Here is a 16,922-nt window from a genome sequence, read left to right as displayed (position 1 = left end):
ACAGCAGGGACGTGGGAGCAGCCCCGCTGCGGCTCTTCGAGCAACGTCATGCAAATCTGTGTGTGACCCGACCTGGCCCGAGTGCGACACGCAGGGCAGGGACGGGACCGATCCCATCAACCCCAGGTCCCTGGGGCCTAACGTAAGGCGTGCTAAAGGGCTAGGAAGGACCTGCAGAGCAACACACGGCGGCATACAACAGTCAAAATGAGGAATGAGAACGCACGGAAGGAGCGATTGGATGGGAGAAAGGCAGGACTGAGAACAGACACGGACACGGCACAGCGTGTGTAAGAGCTCGGCATCACAGACGAGGGGCTAGCTTAAAAGAATTCAAAGTACCTCATTTTAATTTCTTGACATGGTAAAAGTTTACATACTTTCATCTGGCAAAGAGAGCCCGACAAATTAAAAGGAATCGATACAAAGAAACACAAGGGGAAGTGCTGCTCCCAGACAGCAGCTAGAACGCAGTTGGTTTGTTACTGAATATTTATTAGTGGGAAGACTAAGAGTGGACTTACTACAAACAACAACAGAAGAGTCTATAGAAAGGGCCAGCGGCCCTCCACACTCTGGGCAAATCCCTGGGAAACCAGCAAGAGACAACATGGCTCTTAGATGTGGAAGCGGAGGAAACAAAAACGAAGTTAAAAAAAAAAAGGGGGGGGTTGGGGAGAAAGTTCATTCCATTTGTCACTGTTGTTACACTGAAGTTAACACAACTAGTAAGGCTACTGCACAATAATATACGGGTGTAACAGCGAGACCCGGGAAACAGCGAGGTTCCAGAAACAAATGATTTAACGTTCCCTGAATGCGGGACTGAAGTAGAAATACTATAAATAAGAAAATTTTGGAGCCTGCAGCGTTATGGGACCACTTCCCACACACAAAAACTGACGCAACACAACCAGTCATTTCCAAAGGGGTTTGTAATGGACCATGAAACGTTCCAGTGGCTTAGAGTCGCCAGGCACGCAAGGGTGCCCTTTTGCAGGGGAAAGACTAAAAGGTTTGCAGCGGTACCGGGTGGGAATCGGCCGTCCTCACCCCAAGCACCAGCCGTCGGGGCTGGCCTGCTCCGTGGGAAGCACTGCCAGGAGACAGCGGGTCGCAGTCTGACCACGCGTGGAGACTGCCGTGGGTTAGGTATCAGACCTCCGGCCCCTCCCTTCTCTCAGCCTGGGCAAAAAGCACCTCGTGCTGAAGGGATGCTAGGACACGTGTGGAGTAACGTTGGTTTTGGCCGTAGAAGTGGCTCTAGTCAAGTTGCCAACAGCAGCAGAAGCCACCTGAGCTCGCAACCAGCCAGTAGAGCAACCAGCCCCGGTGACAGGCACCGCCTCGAGCTCTGCACTCACCTGAGCAGATCTGACGAGGCAGAGACAGACGAGGCTGGCTCTACCGAGTCAGAAGAACGCCAGGAAATGATTACAGACCTCGCGGTGGTGCTGGAACGTGGCTGTGGCCACCGGGTCCCCTGTCGTTGCAATTAAGTCAGTGCAGAGCATTGGCAGAGGGGCTGAGCTGCAGCCAGCAGGGACGAGAGCTGGCTTCCAGCCACCGCACCGCCACCCGGGCTGGGGCTCACACTGGCCTGCCCCGCTCCCAGAGACCCCAGGGAAGCCTCCAGCCAAAGACGGGACAGGACACGGGCTTGGTCTCTACTGTAGTTCCTACTAAGGTAGGAAGAAAGGCATGAAGGAATGGTCCTGCCTGGCTGGTGCTCTCACTCTGCAGTAGCCTCAAGGGCATCCCAAAGCAGCAAGGCCGTTTCGTTACCAGTTACTAGAGGGAGGGAGAGCTCCTGAGACCTGAATAAAACCAATCACAAAACTAGGCGAGAATTTCTTTAGATTTTAACTAAGAATGCAATACTATTTCCAGCCAGTTTCCCATCTCGATAGTCACGTAACAAACCAAGGCAATGACGGTCTTTAGTTGACTGAACAGTTCTCAAGTTCAAACGTTGACACTTAATAGAGGGTCTCAGCATTGCTGCTCCGAGGCCTCTTGATCTTCTCAATGTTTTTAAGGATCATGTCATGCAAAGTGACCTGCAGAAAGGGAGAACACAACTCAGAAAAGAAGGGGGCGAGTCCTTTAGCATTCTGCTTTCACAACAAGCAATCAGAAGAGCAGCACTGCTCACCCTGGCACTGCTCTCAGCCCCTGCTTCACGTATCTAACACAAAAACCACATCTCTAACATCAAAAAGATCGTACACGGAGTCTAGGAATGGTTTGTACTGCCAGCAGAATTTAGGATCACACATTCCCACAGGAGTGGAAGGAATATTTTGTGCCAGACTCCTGTGAGTGCTCAGCTGGAAACCCCCGTGTGTCTCTGGAAGGTGGTGGGGAGGCAGCAGATGTTGTGCATTTCTCGTCAGACCAGGCGTACCCTCAGGGGAAGGGGAAAGCAGCAAAAGGATCAAAAGGGCTCTCTAAATTGCCATGCAGGAAGCCAGGGGGAGCTCTGGCTTTCCACTTACATATTGATTCCTCAGCTCTGAAATGATCAGGCGCAGACTAATGTACTCCTTCTCGTCGATCTCCGTCACGGTGCGGCGGTAGTCCTCCTACGGAGAGGAGACGCGTGGCTAAGCGGCCTGAGGTCAGCTGTGCCCCTATGCACCAAGCCACGGTCCTGCTACTCTCAACAGACCCCCCCACTCCTCTAACAGTGGTTCTCCAACCTCGTAGAGCCCCCCATTTCCCACAGGCCCCTCATCTCAAGGACAGGGACAAGCGGCCCGAAGAGTCCCAGAAAGCAGCGGCACGTAACAGGCAGAGCTGCGCTTCCCCGTCTACTTACCACGTGAGGGTACTTAGCTATTTTGGAAACCAACTTTGCTCTTGTGATATAATATCTGGTAGGAAAACGGAGAGACTCAAAGTCAGACAAAGAGCACCAAGGTTTTTTCCAGCCCAGCCTGCCCTAGGAAAGCTGGGGCATCTTCCCCACAAAGGCTGCTTTTCCCAAGAGGACTTTCCAAAAAGCTCAGTTCTTTCATACCTAGAAATCTGGTCCAGGTAGGATGCTGCCTCACTCTCCACGGTTCGAAGCTCAGCAACTGTTTCCTCCTGCAAGGGAGGACAAAGAAGCCTCACCATGAGACTGCAACCGGCCTTCAGGGCCCTGAAAGCAACCCGTCTTGGTAGTCCCACGTCAAGCTTAGATTTGGGCTTTAAAACCTAAACCAGCCTCGTGACTGCAGCCAGACACCATCAAACAATTCAGAGGAACCCCAAATCCACGCTCCGGGAGCACGGCTCCCTTCCGCAGCAGGGCTTGCGGCCAGGGGTGCCTCACCTGAATAGAAACACCGAAGTTGTTTCCATCTTCTATCCTGGGGATGAGAAGCTGCACCCACATTTTGACCTGCAGCAGAGAGATCACAAAACAGATCAACGCCGGGATCTTCACAGGGACCTCTCTCAAGCACCCCCGAGGCCCTGCCTTTGCCACGCAGCTCGTGATGAGCCCCTACGCGTCCTTCACGCTCACGACGCTTCTGAGAAGATTATTCCCCACGTGGCTGGGACGTCACACAAGCCAGCCAGCGTCTGACTGTGCAAAAGGAGGGTGAAGAAAGGCCTCAGGGAAGGAGCCTGCACAACAGACCTCCTCCTCCTTCACGAGGTTTGCTCTAGAGCTCCCTGAGGGCTCAGAAAAAAGAACACTTCCCTACACCTACCCCCCAGCCACCTCTAGAATGTGATACGGATCCTGAATTTCCTCCTTCACAGACAGAGGGCTCTGCTCCTGCTGCTCTGAGCAGCTTTGCCTCGCTAGAATCAGAAGCCCTCTAGTGTCCCCGCTGCCCCAGCGCAGAGCCCACGCCCACCGTGTTACACTTCTCGATGAGCAGCCTGATCTCCGGTTTCACTTTCTCAATGATGTCCACCAGCTGCTGGTTGCTCTTCAGCATCCCGTTGGGCATCACAAACACTTTGGTACCTGCGGTGGCAGAGCAGACAGACACCTCCCGTCAGCCCCACGCAGGAGCACGGAGAGAGGAGCATCTCCCGCGCCGGGAGATCAGACCAGAGGTTCACCCGAGGCTCTCGTCTCCCGTAAAAGCTAGCAGCAGGCCCTGAGCCGGGCTAGAGTTAACCTGTGGGGAAGGGGAAAACGGGCACAGGACGGCAGCGATTACCACGGAAGAAGGTAGAGAGGAAACAGGGAGCTTAGCTAAGGGCTGGAGAGCTCTGGGCTGCTGAGGCTGGGCACAGAGGATTTTCCTGGTGCACGCGTAAGAGGTGTTTCTGCCTCGGCTTAATCCAAAGCCTGGCGCCTGCCTCCAGGTGAGGAAAGCTTCTAGCACAGAGCCACGGGGAGGCCAGCTGCCTGTCAGCAGGCCGAGCTCAAGCCAGTGCTACTTAACGCCTATCAGAGAAATCCAGATCATGCTCGTAAGAGCTGGAACCCGACTCCTCCGCAACAGGAGATCCGCAGGCCAGGCCCTGAGCTGCTGGGACAGCTCCGCATGAGCAGCAGCTGCTGTCAGGACAGGGACATGGGGGCTCCCGGGATATCACGGCCCTAAGGTGCGGCGCAGGGGGCAGGGAGCAACAGAGAGGCTTGGGGACTCTTACCCTGAAAGGTCTCTTCGCGGTCTTCCAGCTTCCTCTTTTTCATATTTGGCTAAAACACACAAAACGTTTTTACTCACAAAGAAGTCGTCAGCTACCCAAGCGTCGCAAAAGGAAATAAGGAAAACGTCAGCATCCCTGCTGGGCTCCCGGTTTCTAAGCACCCTCCTTGAAAAACAACGGAGGATCGTGAAGTACAGCTTCACCTCCAGCAGACCTCCCAGGCTCCAGAGCCCGATTCCTAAAAGCCTCTGGGAGAGCCACGGCCTGTTGTTAAACACGGATGCCCTAACCCCACGCAGAGCGGGCCATGCAGTTTTAATTAGCAGCAGCGGGGATCTCGGCCAAGAGAGAAACCTTACCCCGTCCAGTCCGTCGTGGCTGTTCGTGAGAAGAATCGGGTCAGGCACTGGGAGGTTCATGTCCGAATGGATCTGGGTGAGATCATGAATATTCAGGATGGGCTCCTGGAAAACAAGGCAGGTTCGGTATTTGGTGACGAGCTCACAACTTCTGGCACACCAGCCGCGAGAAGGCGGCAAAAACTCGCGGATCTCTCACGCAGCTAACCACAAAATAAGAATGAGTGAGAAAAATATCTGACAATGGGCCCGTGGCGAGGCCTCCCTCGGGCCTGGAGCAGAGCGCCAGCGCCAGATTAGGATCAAGGCCATTGTCTGCGCACGCTGAGCCCCGCAGCATCACGAAGGGTAGCCCAGAGACACTGAATATGTAGGAAGGGTGAGCGTGCTGAGCACACAAAGAGAACTGGAGAAGGAAGCACCCCCTCTAGAGCTAACAGCGCTCCAGTGCATGCCGGCAGCCGAGCCGCTGCTTCGTTTCTTTGTGAGGGGGTGAACCGCACAAGGAAACGCACGGGAAAGGCCCCGTCCCCACCACCTCGCTTTTCAGCGGGCGGCTTGAAAACGGAAAGCAAGGCGGAAGGCAACGCAGATCTTACTTTGAGGAACCCATCGAGTTCTAACAGCTTCTTTGGGAAAAAGTTTGCCACCAGATCTTCAGCCTGAGAGAGAAAGAACAGACGGTGAGGTGAAACGGTACCGCAAAGGGACCAGAACGCCGGGGAAATCGGCTGCCCCAAGTCAGGAAACAGAAGAGAACGAGTTCTGCCCAGAGGCCTCGCACAGAGGCAAAGGGGAAAGACGTCGGGAGAGCCACGAGGCTGTAAAACCTCGCTTCGGTCACTGACTGCAGCCCCGAGCGCTGCTACGTTTACAGAAGGGACTCAAATCACAGCAGGGCACATCAGGAAGACGCGCCCAACCAACCTCTTTGCCCTGTTACACCCCCAGGGCAGCGGCAGAGGGATGCTCACCTCGCTCGTGATCCGCTCCCTGAAGGAATCGACCTGCGGAAGAAACAGAGCAGCGGTTAGGAACCGCTCCCAAAGGAAAAAGAAAGAGAACGATGGCTCAACGGAAGCCGAGCGCTGCTCTGTGTGGCGGTGGAGGTCCCCCTCAGCGTGAACCGTGTGTCTCTCCTTGCTTTTATGAGCGGGGCCGAGCTGGGGAAGCCCCTGGGTGAGATGAGAGGAAGGAACGGGTCGGTATCAGCCGAGCACTGCTCTGTGCGGCAGCAGAGAGCACCCCCAGCCTGAACCCTGGGCTTCTCCTTGCTTTTAGGAGCTGACAGACCACCCCCAGCCTGCACACTGCGCTTCTCCTTGCTTTTAGGAGCAGGCAGACCATTCGCAGCCTGAATCTTCCATTTCTCCTCGTCTTTGCAAGGCAGATACGTTGCCCTCAGCCTGAATCCTGCACTCCTCCTTGCTTTTAGGAGCAGATAAACCTCCCTCAGCCTGAACCCTGCATCTTTCCTTTCTTTCATGAGCAGGTAGCCCAGCCTCAGCCTGAATCCTGGGCTCCTCCTTGCTTTTACGAGCAGGTAGGCCACTTACCCCCTGCATTTTTCCTTGCTTTTCTGAGCAGGTAGACCACTCTCAGCCTGAACCCTGGGCTTCTTCTCGCTTTAACAAGCAGGTAGACCTCCCTCAGGCTGAACCTTGCATCCTTCCTTACTTTTATGAGCTGATAGACCACCCTCAGCTTGAACCCCTTATCCTTCCTTGCTTTTATAAGCAAGTACTCCACCCTCAGCCTGACTCCTGGGCTCCTCCGTGCTTTTCTGAGCAGGGAGCCCACCCTCAGCGTGAACCCTGCGCTTCTCCTTGCTTTCAGGTGTAGGCAGACCCCTTCACAGCCTGAACCTTCCACCTCTCCTTGCCTTCACAAGGCAGGCACGCCACCCTCAGCCTGCACCTCGCATCTCTCCTCCCTTTTCCAAGCAGGGCCTCACCGCGGAAGCCCCACGCGGGACGAGACGAAGCCAAAATCACCCAGCCCCTCCGCTACCCGCACGGGCCGAGCTCCGCAGCGCTCAGAACAACGGCCCGGAAGGGAACCAACGGGGGAAAAACACACCCGGGTGCGGCTTAACCCAACCGGGGCCCCTCAGGGGAGCATCCACACAGGCCTCAAGCCCGCCGGGGCTGCCGGGCCTAGCCCCGTGGCCCGGGCCGGCGCGGATCGCGCCGGCCCAGGCCTGGGGGCTAGGCCCGGCGGCCCCAGCGGGCCGTTGCGAAGGTTCCTGGCGGCGGAGCGCACCTTGAGCTTCACCTCCGGGTCCACCTTGAGCAACGAGGCCATGGCGGCGGGGCCTGCTCCGGGTCTCGCTGCGCCGCGGGGCCGCGCGCTCTGCAGCCGCCGCCACCGGCTACCGCAGCGCCGCCGCCGCCGCCGGAAGTGAGCTCGGCGCGGCGCGGCAGCCAATCGGCGGCTCGCTCGCCGGTCACGTGATCAGGGAGAAGGGTCCTGGTAGCGCGTAGGTAGAGAGAGAAATTGAGGGGGGTGTGGGAGGGGGGGGGGACGGGGGTATTATGTCCCTGCCAGGACCTGGCGGGGAGGACCGGGTGGGTTGAGGGCGGAAGTGGAGGAGCGGAAGTGGAATGGAGAGGGGCGGAAGTGGAGGGCGCTTCACTTCCGGCGGCGGGAGTAATGGCGGCGGTGGGAGTCCAGCGGTGAAGGGAGCCCGGGGGCGGCAGCATGGAGGGCGGGCGGGCCGGCGGCTGCACCACGCAGGTGAGCTTCGTGTGCCAGCGTTGCAGCCAGCCGCTGAAGCTCGACACGTCCTTCAAGATCCTCGACCGCCTCACCATCCAGGAGCTCACCGGTACCGGGAACGGGGGCTCCGGTGGCGACGGGGTGGGGGGGGGACGGGAACGGGGCCAGGCCTCTGACGGCTCCTCGCCCTCACAGCCCCGCTGCTCACCGCCGCTCCCGCCCGGCCCGGGGATGCGCAGGAGGAGGAGAGCAGCGCCCTGAGCGAGGTACGGGGAGTGGGCACCGGGAGGACCGGGAGGAGGGGGAAGCCGCCGGGCCCCGGTAACGGCAGCGTCTTCCCCCCCCATCCCCCTCGCAGGAAGGCTTCGCAGAGAGCCGGCAGGACGGCGTGTCCAGGAGGTTCATCCCACCTGCCAGGTACGGCCAGGATTGCCGGTGGGGAGCCCCCAAACCGGGCACCGGGGGGCGGGGAGCGGCAGGCACCACCCCTTACCGGGGGCCCCCGGGGGGGCCCCCGTTTCCCCCGGTTTCCCCCCCCCCCCCCCCCGGTGTATTTAGGGCACCATTTATCAGTGGTGAGCTTTGGCTGAGCACTGAAACGCTGCCCCCTTCTTCCCCCCAATAAATCGGGGGTGTTCTCCCCCGGCCCCCCCCTCCCGGTCGTGCCTGGCTCCCCTGAGCCCCGTCCCCCCGCCTCCCGGTCGCGCCCGGCTCCCCCGAGTCCCGTCCCCCCTCCCCTCCGCGCTCACTTCCCGGTGAAATTCTTCCCAAGAATGATGTCGACGGAAAGCGCCAACAGCTTCACCCTCATCGGAGAGGCGTCGGACGGGGGCACGATGGAAAACCTCAGCAGGAGGCTGAAGGCAAGTCGTGCGAGGGGGGCGAGCTGGGGTCCTTTCCTCGACGCTCCGCGAGGTGAAATCTGTTGCGTGACGGCCTTCGAGATGTTTTTCTCGGCGAATAGTTAAAAGGGATGGTTTTAAATCAAGGTTTGGCCGGCAGAAATGCTTCTGACAGGGGAAGAGGCAGCCAGCAGCTGCCTGGAGCTCTCGGGGGGGGGGGGGGGGGGTTTTCCCCCCAGGTCACCGGCGACCTCTTCGACATCATGTCGGGGCAGACGGACGTGGATCACCCCCTGTGCGAGGAGTGCACGGACACGCTGCTGGACCAGCTGGACACGCAGCTCAACATCACCGAGAACGAGTGCCAGAACTACAAGTGAGAGCGCGTCCCCCGTGATTTCGCACCCGGGGACTTGGGGACCGCGGGCGGGCGGGCGCCCGTCCCGTCGGAGAGCGAGGGCGTGAAGGTTCCGCGGGCGGAAACGGGAGCTCCCGGCCTCGGGGCTTGGTTTTGTTTTTGAGCTTCTTTCTGGGGATTTGTAGCCCTTCGGTGACAGCCGCCACTTGCCCGGGGGGGCCGGTGTGGCGGCGCTGCGTGAGCCGAGCGCTCCGCAGAGCTACTGGCGGGCAGCGCAAGATCTTTGGTCACCGTCTCGTAAAAGATCTGTGGTCACCGTCTCGTTTCTCTGTGCTCCTGGCTCACGGCGCGGTGCCAAAGTAAAAATTGAACGAGGATTAAACCCTCGGCACAGGCAGAGCAGTTTCTGTCGGTGCCCGGGGACGGGGTTCCGGTGACGCTGTAACTGCCCTCCAGGAGGTGCCTGGAGATCCTGGAACAAATGAACGAGGACGATAAGGAGAAGCTGCAAACGGAGCTGAAGGAGCTGGCGCTGGAGGAGGAGCAGCTGATTCAGGAGCTGGAGGACGTGGAGAAGAACCGCAAGATCGTGGCCGAGGACTTCGAGAGGGTCAGGGCGGAGGCGGAGCGGCTGGAGCAGGAAGAAGCTCAGTGAGTGAATTACGCGGCGCGGATTTCGGGTAGCAAGACGGATGAGATTAGAAAGGGGAGAAACTTGTAATTAACTTGTAATTAACGCCCCCAAAACAAGCGGCTTATTCTTTGCCAGACTGAAGGCTTGTCAAAAGAAACCAAACACCCTGCTTCTACCCCGCGAGCGATCGTTTCTTTTCCCGTAAGAGCCTCGTACCCGGCGGTTCTCGGTTTTCTTCGAAGGTATCAGAAGGAATACTGCGAGTTCAAGAGGCAGCAGCTGGAGCTGGACGACGAGCTGAAAAGCGTGGACAACCAGATGCGTTACGCCCAGATACAGCTGGACAAGCTGAAGAAAACCAACGTGTTCAACGCGACCTTCCACATCTGGTAAGGCAGGCGGGAAGGTTGCCTCGGCTTGCTACGGATCCGCAGCGCAGGGCCGCTAAAATAACGCTGATGTGGGGAGAAAAAGGAGCCGGTCGAGCCGTAGGTGCCCCACGGGGCAGGAAACGGTCGCGTCTGGTGCTGGCGGCAGCCGAGAGGTGCTGCGCTGCGCAGAGAGCTCGGAGCGCGCCGTGAAACGGCTCTTGGCGGAGGGGGTCGGCTAGCTGGCACATCGCGCCAGCGGCTCTCCGTCGGGCTTCACAGAGCGCGCAGCTCAGTTGGTTTTTTTTTTCCCCAAACGAATTCCTTCACGAAAAGCGGAACCATTTGGTGTTCCTTCGTGCTTTTCAAGCGCTGGCCCCCGAACCCCCCGTTGTGCGTGGTTAGCAGGGCGCGTTCCCAGGCGGCCCCCGTTTGGTTGGCGTGCTGCCGGCCGCCCCGGTGCTTAGCGATAATTCCTCTTACCGCAGGCACAGCGGTCAGTTTGGCACGATAAATAACTTCAGACTTGGCCGCCTCCCCAGCGTGCCCGTCGAGTGGAATGAGATCAACGCGGCCTGGGGGCAGACCGTGCTGTTGCTGCACGCCCTCGCGAACAAAATGGGGCTGAAGTTTCAAAGGTAAGCGCAATAAAATCCGCGTTTCCCTTCCGGCCTGGAGGAAGTTCAGACTCACCCGCCTCTGCCCCGTCTCCTTTCAGATACCGCCTCGTACCGTACGGCAACCACTCCTACTTGGAGTCCCTCACGGACAAATCGAAGGTAAGATCCTGCACGAGCTGGAGAAAAATGACCTCGCACACCCCAGATCCCCGTTGAAAGATGCAGAAGACCGGGACTCTGCTCCTGAGCGTGCACCTCTGTGGATTTGTGCACGGGGGAGCTGGCTGCCCCGGTTTCTCCCCCAGGGTCTCACTCCACATCCACTCCCTGCCGCCCAGGAGCTCTCAAATTACACAGAGCAACCGGCCAGAGGAAATGAACACGATTTGGGAAGCCCGCCGGTGATCGGGAGCCCAAGTTTTCTCCCGCTAACCACCAGCAGGCACTTGGCACAAAACAAGCAACACCGCTTACACGCCACAAAGCATTTTAAGCGTCCCGTGACAAATTGAAGTCTCATACAGACCAAAGATCTGCGACGACAGCGTCTGAAGGGGAATGCTTAGGGTGGCTGAAGCTGATCTCTTTTCCAGGAGCTCCCCTTGTACTGTTCTGGAGGCCTGAGGTTCTTCTGGGACAATAAATTTGATCACGCCATGGTGGCTTTCTTGGACTGCGTGCAGCAGTTTAAGGAGGAAGTGGAAAAGGGCGAAACTCGGTTTTGTTTGCCGTACAGGTGAGTGCTGCTCCGCTCCGCGTCAAATTAACGCTTCACCCGCTGTCCTACCCAGCGCTAGCCCACATCTCGCTGCTTCTGTCCTGGCTTTCGGGGATCATCAGGTGCTCTGCAGCGCGCAGGGATACCACGCTTGCTCTTATTGCACTGGGGATTTAAAGTTCCTCAGGCCGAAGTCTTGAGGCTTGCTGGATTTCTTTTAAAGTGTTCTTACGGAGAAGTTTCTGAGGATCAGATTGAAAGCTTGGTACTTAACCATCCCCTTGAAATTAAATGCTTGCTGTGCTAATGCGCTAATAAACTTTGTGTGTGACACAGGATGGACGTGGAGAAAGGGAAAATTGAAGATACAGGCGGCAGTGGCGGCTCCTACTCTATTAAAACGCAGTTTAACTCTGAGGAGCAATGGACAAAAGCACTGAAGTTCATGTTAACTAACCTGAAGTGGGGCCTTGCCTGGGTCTCGTCCCAGTTCTACAACAAGTAACCACGTCAAGAGCTTGTCCGGGCAGCCGTGGCGGCTGCATTTTGTTGGAGAAACTCAAACCAAGATGTCTCGTAACGTGAACCAGTGCAAAATGTTTACAATACCAAAAATCCACAAGACACTTTATTTAAAATACCGTTAAGAGGAGTAGGATATAGAAAAGCAATATGTAAAGTCCTATCGCGGAGCTGAACCGAGTTTAAAAAATAATAATCAGCTGTTAAATAGACGCTGAAGTGGTGTTTGGGGGTCGTAGAGATGTATGTAAGTTATTGTCAAAGTTCACACTGCCAGCGCCGTTGGTAGTGCTCTGTCACAGCCTGATGGAACGCGGGGGTTAGAAAAGGCAAGTTTCTAACGCAGGGAATAAGGTGGAGAAACTCAGACGGTCTGTTTGGTCACTGCAGCTTGAAATAAAGTATTTTTTAAGTCGTATCGGCACTTCTCGTTGCCACTGGACTTTAGGAGGGTTTGAGGCTGTTCGCTGCGATCTGTTACGCTTTCCGTAGCCTGTTCCTGCACCGGGGCGCGCTGAGCAACCTCCCAATAAAACACGATTCTAGGCAGAGGGCTTTCGGCTGGAACCTGAGCATCCCTCAGTGTTCAGGCAGCCCCTGCTGGCAGGACAAAACAGGGGGGGGGGGATTTTGTTCTTGCCACAACGCTAGCTGGCTCGATTGAGGTAAGAGCAACCAGGCTTCGGAGCGCTGGCAAAGAAGAACATCAACACGCAGCCTGGCTGCAGCAGGCGGGCAGAAATAATTAGGTTGCAAAACAGCAACAAACACAAATGACAGCCCTGTTCGTAAGGGCTGGGCTGGGGCTTCCCAGCAGAACAACACTCACGTTAATGCCTTTTCAAAACAACGCTCTTCGAATAAGTTTTCTGTTCCTTCAAGGAAAACATATCGACAACTTAAACGACGTAGCTCTTCCAGTAACGCTTCTGGCGTTGGAAAACATAAGCACTGCTTTGTTCCTGTTCACAGCGCTAGAGCACAGCCGAAAATAACGAGCTCCTCTAATTAAAACAGCACGCAGTAAGTTACGGAACACACCGTGCTCGAAATCAAAAGAACAACCCTACTGTTTGGGGTGTCCTGCGCAGTGTCACGGACGAAGGACCGTTAGCAGCGTGACAGCCCGCTGCACCGACCGAGGGATCCGGGTGAGTTCTGCTCGAGAGGCAGAACTCCGTTTTCTGGAGCTTTACTTCCTCCGGTGCTGCTTTGGAGTGGTGCTGCCAATAACGTGTTTCAGTACCGCATGGGAAAACTCTAAGATGCTTTGGGAAGTAATGCCCGTAATGCAGTTTAAATGCTCCACAACCTTAAAAAAATATAAAAAAATACTTATTCACAGTGCTTAAGGGACGTTAATTAACAGAGCTACTTCTTAACACCTCCCAAATCTAACAAGAATAGCAGGGCTCCACAAACCCCAAGACTCGTGTCTTTGCCGAAAGCTGAAACCTCTCAGTATGTCAGGACGAGAGGACTTTTTTTAAGGAATTGCTTCTACCGAAGACGTAAACTGAAAAGCTTCAGGATGGAGCTCGCTGTGTTTAATCGGCTGCCTGTTACGGCATTCGGTAGCAGACGGGGGAGAAAGCTGTCTTGTGGGATCACTCCTGGTTGTCAATGAAGCTGTGTCTGGGTTTGTTCTAGCTGTGAAGAAGCTAAAGCATGAGGAGGACGAGCTGGCAGCAGTGCGAGCGCACGCCTTTGTGCTGAATTGCCATGCCATAACCCTTTCACAAAGGCGTGCACACCTCCAGCCAATAAACTGAAAGGGGTCAGCTCCTTCGTGTCCCTCCCGGTAGCCTGCCGGTCTCCTGGCTGTGCTAAAACACATAAACAAGCTTCCTTTTTTTTTTTTTCCCCCCTCCACACAGAGCTAATTTGTTTAGAAACGACTGTACCTGCTCCCAGTGCTCGGGATTTAGTACGAAAACGCTTGTGCTGATGATTCCAACTGCCAAGAGCATGAAATCTTCCTTTACTGCCAAAAACTTGGCTCTGCAGAAGTAAAAGCGTCTCCTGGTATAAATCGATGCTAGTTCTGTAGCTCCAAACCACCCACTGCTGTGATCCCTGCACAGCCTCTGGCCGCGTTAGCTCAGAGTCTTTCAGCCCAAATAAAACCGACACTGTCAGCGTTCACCAGCAGCCCTAAAGCTGGATTTTTAAGTTGAAGTTGAACACTTTCCTAGCTTGCCCCTAAAGCCAACGTGCAGCACGTTGCTTTGAACTGGTGTACTAAGCTCCATCAACAACGCTGAAAGCCCAACACATTAAAAAAAATTAAAAACAGGTGCCCCAAAAACGGAATGCCGAGAACCGGGGTACTATTTCTTAGCCTTTTTCTCAGGTTTCAATTTCAAGCACTTGTTTCAAATGCAAGCCACTTACATCTGCAGTTCACTTGGTGTCGAATTTTCGATGGCCGTCTTCAGTAACGTGTCGTAGATGGCCTCCCTTTTAAGGTACAAGAAGTCTAGTAGCTGCACACACATCTGATGCAAAGGCTTTGCAGGAAGTAAGCCGCCGTTATGTCCTGGTGGAGAGACCACACGTAATTAGCCACACATTTGGGGTCGTTAAACTGAATGAGGACGAAGCCGTAGTTACTCTCAGCGAGGGATGAAGACTTCTGGTGAGAACTGCCCTTTGTTTCTGAACGCCTCCTCAATCTCAGCGTAACTACACTCATTCTGAGATTCAGGTTGTCAGAGCTGGGCAAAAAAAAAAACGGTGAAGTCATTTTAGAAAATGTGCTCTGGGGGGGGTTAAACTCAACCATTTATAGAGCGGTTCGGGACTGGCTGTCAGACAATGTCCTGCGGATCCCATTAAAGACACAATTCTTCCCTGAAAGCTGAAGTCTGAAAAGTTTCACGTGCCCTCACAGTGTGCAAAGAGATGTAACATGGCACATTTGTTTCAGCCAGCTCTATTTCAGAAACAGCTCCATGACTCTTAATAAGACCTTTACCATTCTCTCCTAATAATACTCCTACCTAAAACCTCTAGAAGCAATTCGACATAAGCCAGAGGAGTTGACACGTTGATCTGGAACTGCAGAGTCTCTAAAACAGCAAGCTCCGACTCGAGCAGCTCCTGTTTAGTGTACGAGTATTTTAAGGACTGCAGGAATTTTAAAGCTGTGTCGCTGTTAACTATCTGAAGAGGAAAAAAAAAAAACACGTTATTTTCTATTTCAAGAAAGGCAATAGGACACCTGTTAAAATATTTCCTTCTTGCTTTGCTCCTCCCATTAAATCTAAGCGTGACCCACCGCTGTTATAAGACTGCGCGTTAACCCAGCCGTCTCCCATGCCTTTTAAGCTGGCACGAGAAATCCAGCTGAGAACTTTCCCTCAGGCTCCTCGTGACCCCACAAACCTTCCCCAGCCAGGGGTGAGCCCTTTGCAGCTGTACGCGAAGGCTGGGACTCTTAGCCATCTGTACTGGGAACATTTCCTGACAAATTTTTACACGAGGAAGGACAATTAACCTGCCCTAAATGCAAGTAGTTTAGGGCCTCATTTTGCCATCCTTTGCGTTTCATTATCACTACTGATTTTCAGGAAGGAAATCTATTCTTGAAAGAGTTTAGACAATTTACTACAGTACTGAAAATGCTACTGGCAAAATTTTAGATGGCTTACATTATAGTGCAAGGAAAGTTTGCTTGCAAGCTGAATGCACGACACCAGTCGCAGGACAAACGTGTCATATATCTGTTCTTTCAGAGAGCTCCGACGGCTGCCTTCTTTGGTACTTTCCATGTTCTCACTGGGGGACTTACAGATTTGCTCTATTTGCTTGATCATAAACCTATGAAAAACAGTTTGCTGCTCAGAAAAAAAGAAGAAAAGCAATTCTACACGTGCACAGTAAATCTGTATAGCTGTTGGTTTGAGTGAAGTAACAAGGCAAAGCTCTAGATGAGAAAATGATCCTACGTTCCTTGAATGACCGACAAGGCTGGTATAGCCACATTGGAGACGAGAAGCGTGCTTCGTTATCGAGGTGTTTATTACCTTTCAAGTAACTCTACTGCCTGATACCTCGCTGAATGGTCCAAGCGCCATTTCTCAGCCAAAAGGAATATAAATTCTGAAGAAAAAAAAAAAAAAAAAATGAAACAAAATGCAACGAACGTCATTTAAATTCGGCCAGGAGCTTCAGCAGACAGCTGCTTCAGCTGAGAGGGGCCTCACCCACGGTCCGGCTCTCCTTGCAGCAGCCGGCCTGGCCGGGCAGCTCGCTGAGGTACCGCTCGTTTTCCGTGGCCAAGCGGATCAGCATGGCCTCCATCACCTCGGGGGCCACCTCGCCGAACAGGGGCTCCGAGCTGTAAAACCTGGGCACCGCCTGCGCCCGGGACCCCATCCTGGCCATTCACCCCCGAAACCTTCTTTTGGGAATTGTGAAAATTAATGGATTTGGTGATTCCCGGCATTAATGTAGTGGGTAATTCCCTGCGCTAATCACTCTGGGCAGTAATTACGTGGGTAATTCCCTTCATTATGGACGGTGGTGGACACCCGAGGGGGGGGTGGCAAGGCCACCGGCCACAAGGGTCGGCCTGGGGGCAGGGAGGCTTCACCCACAGCCTCCGAGGAGCGACGGGGACGGGGACAGAAGCCCCGGGGGAGGCCGCGGGTCCAGGCCCTGGGGCTGCCGCAACGCCTCCGAGACCCTCAGGACCCCACCTCAGCGCCCGCCCTCCCGCCCCATCCCCTGCCAATCACCGCCGCCCCCACCAATCGCATCGCGCCTCTCCCTCCCTCAGCCAGCCGCGTGCCGCGCTCCAGCCAATCACTCGACGCCTCCTCACAGAGAACGGCCGTCCTGGTCCCTCCCCCCCATTCCGATTGGCTCTCGCCCCCCTCCCCCCCCCCCGCGGCGGCGGCTTGTGGCGGAAGCGGCGGCGGGGCAAGATGGCGGCGCCCAGGGAGGCGGGCGGGGAGGCGGCAGTGGCGCAACGCATCGACCCGGCGCGGGAGCCGGGGCTGAGCCCGGAGCAGCGCCGCTTCATGGCGCAGGTGGAGCTCGCCCAGCGCCAGCGCGCCCTGCAGAAGCGGCTCCGAGGCCGCAACGTGCTGCTGGCCCTGGGCATCGGCGCCGTGACGGCGGGGATCTGTATCCTGCGGGCCGGGAGGGGGCCGGGGGGGGGGGGGGGGGGGG

General features: G+C 55.7%; 4 protein-coding genes across 6 annotated transcripts in view; 2 read left to right on the top strand and 2 right to left on the bottom strand.

Annotated features, from left to right (window-relative positions):
• Positions 1-323: 323 nt before the first annotated feature.
• Positions 324-7,383, bottom strand: PSME3 (proteasome activator subunit 3). The gene is made up of 11 exons (XM_035347865.1): positions 7,227-7,383; positions 5,939-5,971; positions 5,564-5,626; positions 4,965-5,069; positions 4,606-4,654; positions 3,855-3,967; positions 3,320-3,388; positions 3,023-3,090; positions 2,822-2,876; positions 2,499-2,585; positions 324-2,060 (listed from the first exon to the last, which is right to left on the bottom strand). Exons 1-11 carry the CDS (start codon positions 7,266-7,268, stop codon positions 1,980-1,982), a joined length of 765 nt encoding a protein of 254 aa, XP_035203756.1. The 5' UTR covers positions 7,269-7,383; the 3' UTR covers positions 324-1,979.
• A 189-nt stretch (positions 7,384-7,572) lies between these two features.
• BECN1 (beclin 1) lies at positions 7,573-12,162 on the top strand. Its single transcript, XM_035347852.1, has 11 exons — positions 7,573-7,791; positions 7,878-7,948; positions 8,041-8,099; positions 8,455-8,545; positions 8,764-8,900; positions 9,339-9,533; positions 9,759-9,905; positions 10,373-10,522; positions 10,603-10,663; positions 11,098-11,240; positions 11,559-12,162. Exons 1-11 carry the CDS (start codon positions 7,665-7,667, stop codon positions 11,725-11,727), a joined length of 1,350 nt encoding a protein of 449 aa, XP_035203743.1. The 5' UTR covers positions 7,573-7,664; the 3' UTR covers positions 11,728-12,162.
• On the bottom strand, positions 11,838-16,138 carry CNTD1 (cyclin N-terminal domain containing 1). 3 transcript variants are annotated; one of them, XM_035347858.1, is made up of 7 exons: positions 15,953-16,138; positions 15,773-15,848; positions 15,398-15,566; positions 14,747-14,909; positions 14,139-14,283; positions 13,649-13,701; positions 11,838-13,056 (listed from the first exon to the last, which is right to left on the bottom strand). In XM_035347858.1, exons 1-7 carry the CDS (start codon positions 16,131-16,133, stop codon positions 12,797-12,799), a joined length of 1,047 nt encoding a protein of 348 aa, XP_035203749.1. In that variant the 5' UTR covers positions 16,134-16,138; the 3' UTR covers positions 11,838-12,796. The 3 variants fall into 3 exon arrangements, with proteins under 3 accessions (XP_035203749.1, XP_035203751.1, XP_035203750.1); XM_035347859.1 differs by having other exon boundaries at positions 12,930-13,056; positions 13,649-13,745; XM_035347860.1 differs by lacking the exon at positions 15,953-16,138 and having other exon boundaries at positions 15,398-15,586; positions 15,773-15,817.
• Positions 16,139-16,636: 498 nt separating this feature from the next.
• LOC118178941 (cytochrome c oxidase assembly factor 3 homolog, mitochondrial) overlaps positions 16,637-16,922 on the top strand; it is a 756-nt gene continuing 470 nt past the window's right edge. The window contains exon 1 of the mRNA XM_035347867.1: positions 16,637-16,877. Within this exon, the coding sequence (XP_035203758.1) occupies positions 16,676-16,877 (202 nt within the window). The 5' untranslated portion in view covers positions 16,637-16,675. The remainder of the gene's footprint in view (positions 16,878-16,922) is intronic.

Source organism: Oxyura jamaicensis, chromosome 27 (genome assembly GCF_011077185.1).
Source record: "Oxyura jamaicensis isolate SHBP4307 breed ruddy duck chromosome 27, BPBGC_Ojam_1.0, whole genome shotgun sequence".
Classification (NCBI taxonomy): domain Eukaryota; kingdom Metazoa; phylum Chordata; class Aves; order Anseriformes; family Anatidae; genus Oxyura; species Oxyura jamaicensis.
Note: the sequence above shows the minus strand (reverse complement) of the source record. Positions and strands in the feature narration are given on the sequence as shown.